Source organism: Armigeres subalbatus, chromosome 1 (genome assembly GCF_024139115.2).
Source record: "Armigeres subalbatus isolate Guangzhou_Male chromosome 1, GZ_Asu_2, whole genome shotgun sequence".
NCBI classification, from domain to species: domain Eukaryota; kingdom Metazoa; phylum Arthropoda; class Insecta; order Diptera; family Culicidae; genus Armigeres; species Armigeres subalbatus.
Window position 1 is genome coordinate 91,655,425 of NC_085139.1, and position 11,184 is coordinate 91,666,608.

The following is an 11,184-nucleotide window of genomic DNA, read 5'->3' on the forward strand; positions in this document are numbered from 1 at the left end:
GGCTAGTGAATCACCGACATCGTCATTCTCCAGAGCAGCGTAAAGAAATGTTGTTCAATGTAAATTTCTGGTGGATTTATTTACAGCCGAACCGACTGTTTCATCCCCCTTAACGGGTTCGAACTGTGAACTCGTCACCTTTTTTTTTCATTTCGTTGTGATACTGAATAAATCAAAGTGAAAAAGGGAGAACCGCGATATATCCGATTAGATCGGTGGTTGTGTTCAAACTTCTTTTTTTACATTTTTTTTGCATGAAGCTTAAGCAAATAATCCTCCTTATTAAGGGGCTCTTATGTAATTAGTGCGTATCCTATTGGGGTTAGCTAAATTTAAAAATTGTTTTATTTTTTTCTTACAAACTAATGTAGTTCAATCTAATTAATAAAATTAATTTCTTTTTATCACTCATTAGTTTCTTTGAGATAACCCTCGGCGGATGCCTTCCACTGTTGCACCGCCCCTTCCAAGCTCTCTGCACTGCTAAGCAATACTCGCAACCCATCCCTGAGACGTACTAATCCGCCGGCTGCACTCCTGTGCCATCTCCATAGCACCAATCCTACTTGCCTGGAACTCAGATCATTCTCCAAACTAGCTACGTTCTTCACTGCAGTGGTGTCCACAAAGTTTACTCGGCTCCCATCCAGTACGACCAATTCAACAGTTGTGTCGAAATCTTTAACCACTGATTGTACAACTAGATCTCTTAGCTGCTCAGCCGAAGAGAACGTTAAATCCGTGGTTGGTCTCACTAGAAGAATCCGAATCTCTTCCACTAGTGACAGATGAAGATCGATCTTGGGTACTGAGATCAAGTATAACAAAATGCAGCAGTTGATAGCGATACCACACAGGATGCCGTAATCAAGTCCGAGTAGAATGCAGGCCAGAACCGTGGCTAGGAATGGAATCATGTCCAATTTCTTGACGCGCCATACCTCTGCTATTCCGCGGTAGTCCACCATGAAGATCATTGCCGAGATCACTACTGATGCTAGTGTTGCTTTGGGAATATAATAAAAAGCATCCGCCAGGACTGCCAATGACAGCAGAAGCAGAGCCGAAGTAATGGCACATCCGAGGGATGTTTTAACGCCACTGCTATTGTTAATTGCGGTTCGCGTGAAGGATCCAGCTACTGGTAGTGGAGAGAAGAATGCCACTGCCATGTTGCATATACCCAAGGCAAGCATTTCCTGTGTGGCATCCACGGTTTTGTCTTTGGAAAAAGCCTTGCCAATAGATATGATCTCCAACGTTGACACCAATGGGATTGTGATGATTGAGGTACCCATAACGGAGATCATATCGGAGAAACCGTAGTAGGTTCCATTGTTCGTCACGGATAGTGGAGGAACGTGAAATGGTGGAAGACCTGCTTCCACGTGGCCCGTCAGAATGAACGGTTGGGATCCGCCAAGCGAGAATCCATATGCTAAAAGTCCCCCGATGATGACTACCATGGCGTTACGCAGCAAGGCAAGATACTTGAAAAATGTTTTCCATTGCCCTTGGCCGCAGTCTTTCGTTAACTGAAATTGTAGTTGTTATTCTGGTCAACTAAGTTTCATGAGAAGTAAGAAAATACTCACCCTAAGTATTACGAGAAATGCTATCGAACTAAATCCTAGTAAGGCATCCCATAGACGAGTCTCACCAATGTGCTGGATAACATTCTCCCATGCGTCGATGAAATCACTGCTCTTTCCTTTACTGCTGATCCCAAAAAGGGACCGAAGTTGGGCGCTACCGATCGTCAGGCAGGCAGCCGTTGTGAAACCTGTTATCACCGGCATCGATATAAATCGAACTAAGATTCCTAGGTTAAAAATTCCAAACAGGAATGTAACTCCCCCGGCCAACAGCGTCAAAAGAGCCGCGCCAGGGCCTAAGGTGGTCACAATTTTTTGAATCATAATCGCCATGATTGAGGTAGGCGCCACTGTGACATCTTTGACGCTTCCGAACAAAAAATACATAAAACATCCTACCAGATTAGAGTAGATGCCATCCTGAGGCTGTAGATTTGCCAAGATTCCGTAGGCTATGCTCTGAGGTATCGCAGTTAAGGTTACTGTGATTCCTGCGATTATATCCGGAAGTATGTAGTTGAACTGATATTTGGGTAACCACTCGAGAACGTGGATTCGTCGCCGTACTGTCGCCGTGGTGCAGATTGAGCGAATCTGTGGAACCACTACCGAGTACACGTTCGGTAAACGTTCCTGGAAGTCCACTTCAGAGTCATCTGCAAAGAAGAGGCAATTGAGTTCCCATAGATGTTTAACTTGATCATATACTAACCGCTCAGATCCTGATGACCTCCATCATCGCTGATAGAATTCATTGTTGCCCGTCGAAATGTTCTATCTGCCGGTAAATTCAAGAAATGCAACTCATGGGTATGCAGCAAAAACTATGGACCGTACACCATCACTACTTCAAATTTATGACACGTCATGATCACTTGACAACAGATACATAAAACATGATAAATGACTCCTGTTAAAGATCCACTAAATCAATTACGTATGTGATTGAGGTTTTGGCGGGATTCCTGAATGATCGTTCGCCTTTGCTAAAGATTGACGCGCACTCTAACATGCGAGGTGAAATAGCTTCTACGCTTTTGAAATATTTCACATAGAAAGTATTAGGCAATTGATTAGTCCATTGTGAAAAAAAATATCTCGTAGCGAACTACTTCGGAAATGGAGATCTGTGATAGCAACCGCCAGCTGACTGAGTCAAACTGATAGTGGTGCCTAGCAGCAGTAAGTCAGTGTAGAAATATTGAATAACCCATAATGCTGAGAAAGAGAATCAGCGATAGTGAGTTGAGCGAAATAAACTAACGTTTAAATTCTGTCACTCGAAATCTTTATTAATTAATCTTAATCTTTATTTCCATTACCCGCAGAATGGAATGTTGAAATTTGAAAAGTACTGTCGTGACCCGATCGAGATTTCTAGTCTAGTCTAATGAATGATTTTGCCGTTGAGTTCTCTAATCATATTCTCGCGATCACATTGATATAAAATGGTTAGTAATCCAGTTGCAATCACAAATGTATCATTCATATCAAACAAATTAAACATATCACAAACACTTTTGGTGGCATACGAACACTTTTGTACACCTGGAAAACTCAGTGGTAATTTGGTACTGACGATTGAGATGCACAAAAAAGGGTGAAAAATGTTTAGCGTGCCAGTAAAATCCACTGTGACCGCCCTATGATGCTATATAGAGTAACGGGAATATTTTGTACTGTTGACTAAGATAAATATAAATCATCAAATAAAATTATAAAACAAAATAATGCTACTTATTATTCATTTTATCTTTTGAATTGAGGAAATTGCTCTTTGTCTAAAATATAATCAGCAACACAAAATAGTCTCATTACCCTATATTCGGATAAATATACTCTATCGTATTTGCTTACCCACCACGTTGAGTATTTACATTCACCTACCTGACATACTGAAGGAGGTAAAAATTTGATTCCATCGAGCGAGGTTGATAACACATTTAAACTGAACCGTGACTGTCCACGCATGGGTGTTAGAGTATCTCGGATGTTTGCAAAAGAAAAAGACAAGTAATAAAGGAGGCCGCTAGAATTGTTTCACTACAATCTTTTCTGTTTCTAGGTATGTATTTTACTCAATTAAATTGGCACGATCTCAATGTTTGCTTTGAAATGATAAAACTGTTTACTTGGCCATAAAACAATAATGAAAATATTGCTGAAGAGGACTGTTTATTTTACTTTATCTTACTGTATATTACTATCTATCGTTTGCAGCACTTGGAAAAAACATGCATCATGTACCTACATGGTAGGAAGCAAGGAAATGTACAAACTGTTGATCGGATCGGATAGTCTGCATAGCGTATCGAATGATAGTGGCTAACGACGCATAAAACTTCCATGGAATGGTAGTCCAGAGAACCTATCCGAGAAACGTGAATTCTTCTTCGATAGCTTCGCGAACATTTTCCGGTGAATTTTGGAAACCAATTTATTTTGACATCTTCATGGGCATCACCATCAATCGCCAGTGTTCTGCATCAGTGTCGTGAAAGCAGTCAAAAAGAAAAAAAAACACTTCTCGTGAATTGCCGGAAAATCGTTCCCGGATTCCATAGGAATCTTTCAAGAATTGCCGAAAGAATCGTTTTCGGATTGTCGAGGGAATCGATCGTGAATTGCTAGAGGAATCATTCGTCAATTGCTGGAGAACTCATGCACAGATTGTCTAGGAATCGTTCCATGTTTGCTGGAGTGATGGTTGGCGGGTTGCTGGAGGAAATGTTCTCGAATTGCCGAAGGAATCCTTTGTGAACTGCTGGAGGAGTCGTTCCCGTATTTCCGGAGGAATCATTCGCGTAAATTGCTGTAGGAATCGTTCCCAGATTGCCGGAGAAATCGTTTGTTGATTGCTAGAGGAATCGTTCCCAGGTTGCCGAAAGAATCTTTCCCGATTTGTCCGAGGCATCGTTCGTGAATTGCCGAAAGAATCGTTCATGGAGTGCCGGATGTATTGTTCCCCCTAATTACGGAGAAATCGCAGGAATAGTTCGCGGAATGCCGTTTCCAGAATGCTGAAGTAATTATTCTCGAATTGCCGTTTGCGGATTCCCGAAGAAATATTTTGGAGATTGCCGGAGGGATTATTCCCGGATTGCAGGAGGCTTGAACGTGAAACCCAGAGAATTCGATTGAAATTTCCGGAGGAATCGTTCCCCGGAAGGAGGAATCGTTGTCGGAGGAAATGTTCCCGAATTGTGGCAGGAATCGTTCGTTGATTGCCGGAGAAATCGTTTGTGGATCGCTGGGAGCGATTGTTCGAAGGAATCGTTCCCGGAGTCCTGGAAGATATCCACCCTGGATTTTACAACGAATCATTGCTAGATTTCCAAACAAGTCCACTATGGGCTTCCAATCGAGTCCTCTAAGCAGCCCTGCCGTCCTGCTTGGTCACGAATAGAAGCTTTTACCAAATCAAAAAAAACTCCCCCGAAATCAGCAATTTGTGCTTTCGCGGGTGCAGATTCGCAATACCAGCAGATCGGTCCTAGTTTCGCTTTGGATGTGTTCAAATTTTTACACAACTTGAAAAAATAATTTATTTTGGGATAGGTACTTAGATCATTTCTGTTAAACTTCTATGAAAGGCTGCATGTATCTGCAATCAGGCCTCATAAGAGCAACCGTGTTCCAAGCAAAGGGCACTAGTCCAACCCCGACCCCTTGAGCGCCCGTTTACCAAGGAGGTACGGCTCACAACAGCGTCTGAGTACCAGCGAGGGATTCTAATCAATACTGTGCACCATGGTTCACCGGAAATTTAGAGGGTTTTGTGGCAGGCCCTACAAGCCTTTGAAAAAACAGCAAGAACAATCGGACTGGAACAATTGGCGAAGACCACAGTGACAAAAAGAGGTTATCGGCCAACGCATAGGGGAAGTGGGGGTAGCACGCCCATAGGGGTTAAAACGCGCCACCCCTGAATAAGGTTAAATATCCCCATTTTGATTATTTTCAATAGTCTATACGATAAAGCAATGAAAAATATTGCCATTGGATACATATATTTCATGATTTTTCTCTAGTTATACATGAAAAACTCGAAAAAACGATTTTTGCGTGTTTTGATGCAATTCTAGCTCGGTGGAATTTAGTCTTTCTGTCGCTGTTATACATTGATAAATTAATAATAGAGCCATGAGCCATGCTGCTTACTCGTGTTCTTTATGTTCCACACGAAATCGTCGTCAAAAATGGTTTTAAAACGATTTTATGGGCCTTCAAACTTCTGAGGTCGGTGTGGGGCATTACGCCTATGCTCATTTCGTATGACCGAAACATTCGGTTAATTGCCTTAATGTAGGCAATTAAAATGAAAATCAGTACGATAAGCACATGCGCGTTTTAACCCATCCACTGGCGCATCTCACCCCGCATGGTTTCAAAATCATTTTTTTTCGGGTGCTTTTTAAAAATCAAATTTCTGTGCAATAAAATGGACAATTAGATATCTGTTATCGGTAGTCAGTCGCAGATATGCTGTTCTTCAGTATGCGCTGATGAAAACTGGCTGAAATTGTGGTTTTCATTGATAAAAATGGCATTTTCCTTAACGTGGGCGTCCTACCCCCAGTTCCCCTACGCGCAGCATCTCGAGGCAGTGTTGCGGGAAGAGGGTGAGCTCGATGGGGCCCCTCTAGGGGACTGCTGAAGTGCAGTTAACGCAGCCACCAACGACGTAGCAACGTAGCAACGTAGCAACGTAGCGACGTAGCAACGTAGGGTATGTGAGATGAAATCGAAAGATCGATTGGCTCGACGAAGAGTGCACATTTTCGAGGAGGCAGACGCTTAGCAAATTTTGGAGGAAATTGTGTAGCTTGCTGATGCACCATGAAATCACCTATTGCGCATTATTGCACTCGGCGGAGGTATCGCCTTACTCGGATCACTGTTGGACTCTGACTGAGGGAGAACGATGCTTGACTGCTTGCTCGTCATTAGTGAAAAACGATAGAATAAAGTATTTTTCAATGAAACGTTGAGTGCAAACTCATTATTATATAGAGCTGGGTGGTGCGGATAGAATCGATTTGGTTGTCAAACTGAAGCCAAAATGTTCTATTGTGCCGGAGCCAAACATTGAAGATTGTGGTTATGTTCGTTTTAGATCTGATATTGAGAAGTATTGTTATTATTTGGGGAAAGAAATAAAAATAAACTTAGTTGAGTTGTGCATTCATTGTAACAAATATATTCACATTATATTTCGAGTGGAAAATTAGTAAGAATGCACCTAAAAAGCCCTCGTTACGAGATTTCACGAGATTCAGCAGCTTATTGGAGCAGGAATGTATGTAAACCATCGTAAAGTCATGTAGAGTCTCGCGCATTTGTGCGCCTTCATGCAGCGTGGAAAGAGAAATCTAAGAGCGCGAAATGTTTGACAGCCAAGAAACTGCAAAATAATTTTGCTAATGGGATTGATTTCAAAATATCACGCTACTCGCTTGAGAGCAGAAAAGCGGCTCTATCCGCAGCACCCAGATATGGGAAGATCCATAAAGTACGTCACGCAAAATTTGGCGATTTTCAACCCCCCCTCCCCCCATTGTCACACTTTTTGTATTAAACCTCTAAAATGTTTGTAAGAGTCGTCACGCTGCTCGAAACCCCCCCTCCCCCTGGGAGCGTGACGTACTTTGTGGATGGCCCCTATAAGGACTGTATCGAAAATAAGTTATCCACATTATGTTATTTGAGTAAAATCGGATGAATTTTAAAAATTTATTAAAATTTGTCTAGCAATATATATTAATTCTGTTTGTTAAGTTTTATGAAAAAATATAATACTGGATAAATATTGCACTCTTCCAACATTTGTTCAAGCATTTTCCTTCCTGGTCACAAATCGCATGGTGACCAGCGAACCGGGAAAACCGGGAGAACCGAGAAAAAACCGGGAAATGAAAATCACCGGGAAAATGTCGGGAAATATGCGGGAAATTCAATAAGCACCGGGAAAATTTTCAAACCTGCGTTTGTTTCTTTGTAAAAAAAATAGTGCAGTATACAATCTCAAACATCATGAGAGAATTGGTAGACTCATTCGCTCATTCCATTCTATTTCAGAGTTTACAATTGTTCGTACATACTGTGAACTCATACAAATTTCTAAAGTGTGTCATGTATTTATTAATTTATAGACCCTAGACATCCCATTCAATCAAAGATAGTTTCTGATAGCGCATTTGTGCACACAAATAAATACAATTTTAAATAATTAATAGAAGTATGCATGCCAAGCTTCCCAAAGAAATCCTAATAATACCTAAGCTTTGTGGCTTTTTTGAAACAGTCTATATAATTCTATTTAAAATGTTTAATAAAAATTTGATAGTATATTATCTATATTTCAATTATGTATAAAAAATCCAACGAAGATAATTTGAAAAAAAAAAATTTAAAACTTAGAACGCATGCCCGATTTAAACGAAATTATGTAGATTCGATCAACCGTTTTGATTTGGAATTTTACGTTCTTGGTATAGCATATGTGATAATATTAAATATGTGAAAAAATAAAGTGCTTATTTGTTAGTTTTAAAAGTCTTTTTGTTGAGATTTTTTTATGACAAATGATTGAAATGATAAAATTTTGCATGAAAAAATTCAACCGCAATGCAATGTCTAAATAAATTGTCATGAGCTCATACTTACTTGAATAAAAAATCAAACTAATAAAGCTAAAAAATAGTATTATTTAGGCCAGCAAAAATCACTCTTCTGCATTTAAATTGGCAGTTGCAGTATAATTGTTTATATGGAAATTCTTTTCTATTTTTAATATTTATAAATCAGTGGGTTATTTGAATTTTTCTCTAATAGTTATATATTTTTTTGTATCGGGAAATTTTCCATAATACCGGGAGAAAACCGGGAAATAACCGGGAATTTGAAATTCAAAATCTGCTGGCCACCCTGAAATCGGCATAAAATTGCCTCGTTTTATAACATGATTACTTTCTGGTCCAAATTCCGGTCACATGATTTTGATTTTCTTCTTTTTCCGACAGGTTAGCGAACGTGTAGTACTCCCCAAGCTTGTTGACCATGAATTTTCTCCTTTGGGGCTTGATAGCGAAACGCTTGGTCAAATTATCCATCTAGATGCCCTTCTTACGAAGCCATGTGTCCAAAACTCGAATCTCAATATCACTTTCAATTTGCGATACATCGGAAACAACCCATTTTCAACAAACACACAAATATTGATTTGAAACTTAACATATGTATACATCGAACGCAGGGTAAAACAAACCAATACCTTTATAAGCTTCTGAGTAGTAACACTTTGAAAGTGGATAACTCATTTTCGATACAGTCCTTAGAGTGGTATACAACAGGGCTGTCTCGCCCCACACATCCCCCTTTCTGACCGGTTTTTTCATTAGACTCTCGCAATTATAACTTGTCTTTGGTTTTTTCTCTTTTATTGTAAATGTATTATTGAGCATATATTTTATGAAACACTCAGTGAAAATACCACTATAAAGATTTGTTTGCCGAAGGTACCATTGAAAGACCAAGGAAATAGACAACCATTTTCACCGGAATATTGTCTGATGTTCAGACAACGAACAGATATTTCCGGTTTGAACAGATAAAGTTTCCTTCAACAGTTGTTCATTTACCTCATCCATACGCTCCAAGACCTAGTTCGCACGTTGGTCCTCCACGAGTATTGCCCTGGTTTTCTATCCGTAGAGGGCCGTCGCATTTTGTAGGTGGTTAATACGGTGGAAGCGTCTTATGGAGTGCAAAGTAATTACGATTTTCTACTACGATTTTAGCGGGTCAATTTCCAGCTGCTGAGCGAACCACATCAACTCAACACCACGACCTCCAACGAAATATTTCACAAAACTGTAGGCTCACTCTCTCATATGTCACTTTCCCATCGAGGGCTAATGCTAATGGCTAATGTATATGCTCCTTTATTCGGTTTATGCCATTTACCATACCCGTCTCAATTCCTACAAGTGCATCTCCCTATTCCGTTGCTGGTATTGATTCCGTAGATCTGCAGTCAAACAAAGTACACGCACACAATAACCGCCCTAGTTTCAGCCCCGAACTTCTTCTGAATCGAACTTTCTCTCGGAGTTTGATCTGTCAAACTAAATGATGCGTTGTTTAGAGCATGTTTATGAGAATCTAACGCACTTCGTCCGAAGTTGGGTTTCTTGCCTGTATCTCACATGCTATGATGCCTTAAACACCAGCTATCTCGCATCGACAAACACGCTAGCAGTGTGCCACTCCCTTGTGCATCCTCGCATTCCCACAAAAGCCTTCATTCCTTACACGAGCAAAATTATCGTATAGCAGATAAGCAAATTCTGCATTTATTAAATTCTGCATTATTATTAGGTGTATGTATTTATTATTACATACATCTCAAAACAAACTCATGGTGCAGCTACATTGTCAGGTTTTCTCCATCTTGTTTAAGTTACGCGTCAAAGTACCAATTCCAACATTGCTTAACGGTCCTTTTACAAATCATGCTAATAGAGTTAATCCATACCAAATCGTAACTCTCTGAATGTTCCCGAAAGGATCGAAAGCGTTCGTGTAATTTGAAATACACGTCTTACCCGTTCCAACGTCGCCTTGACTAATCTTGTTAGTTTATCCGAAAATTCACATTCGTGCATTATATGCCATAGCAAACGAACATAACAAAACGATACAGATTTATTTTTAGTATTCTATTCTGAAGTGTGTTCATATCATGTAAGGAAAGGTAATCTTATGATTATTACTTCTGCCTTATACGCAGCTGCTCGTGGGATCAATCCCAGGTTCAATTCTCCATCTTTGTTGCTCTCCATATATTTCTCATGTTTTAGCAATCGGGCAGTGGGGCGAGTGACTGCATCTTCAATTCTTTCCCATCTTCGGTAGCCCGAAAGGACGTGGCCAGTGCCGTTTGTAAACTCCCACTACAGCTTTTGAACTGAGCACATTGAGGTTGGAGTGCAAATCTTATGGAACGTACACACGGTCAAGCAGTTTGACCAACATTGACTCCACCTCTCGTTTATTCAAACATCCATCAAATTTTACCAACAGCTGCACGAACAATCAATTTATTCGACCAACAATATCACACACGAACGACCGAAGCGCCAACTTGAGCACCAACCATCAAAAAATATATGGGGGTTTGTACAACTTCACTACAAATGCTCAAACATGTTCGGCGAACCTTGACTCCGCCCCCGACAACTCAAACCAAAATCAAACCGTTTTAATTTTTTCCAACCGAGCCGCCAACTGTCAAATGGTTGTTCGAACAACTTCACACACGTTCAAACAAAGCAGCAACCGAAGCGTTTTCTTGGGGGTGGAGTCAATGTTCGTCGAACTGCTTGACTGGTGTGTACGTTGCATTATGTTTCAGCCATTGGCTCTCTATGCAATTGTGATTGTTCTGGTAAAATACGGAGTAGGAACTACTTATCATGCTCATATTCTACTTTGTAAATTCAGTGATCTTCTCATAAGACAAGATCCTCGACTAATTCTAATAGCTTTTGGAGCGAAACATCGTGATTTCGCATGAAATAAAACTGAA

The 11,184-nt window shown here is 40.3% G+C and overlaps 1 protein-coding gene across 1 annotated transcript; it reads right to left on the minus strand.

Annotated features, from left to right (window-relative positions):
• Window positions 1–327: 327 nt before the first annotated feature.
• LOC134223095 (sodium-independent sulfate anion transporter-like) lies at window positions 328–2,750 on the minus strand. The gene is made up of 3 exons (XM_062702258.1): window positions 2,308–2,750; window positions 1,596–2,251; window positions 328–1,535 (listed from the first exon to the last, which is right to left on the minus strand). The coding sequence occupies exons 1-3, from the start codon at window positions 2,348–2,350 to the stop codon at window positions 405–407; spliced, it is 1,830 nt and encodes a 609-aa protein (XP_062558242.1). The 5' UTR covers window positions 2,351–2,750; the 3' UTR covers window positions 328–404.
• Window positions 2,751–11,184: the final 8,434 nt, after the last annotated feature.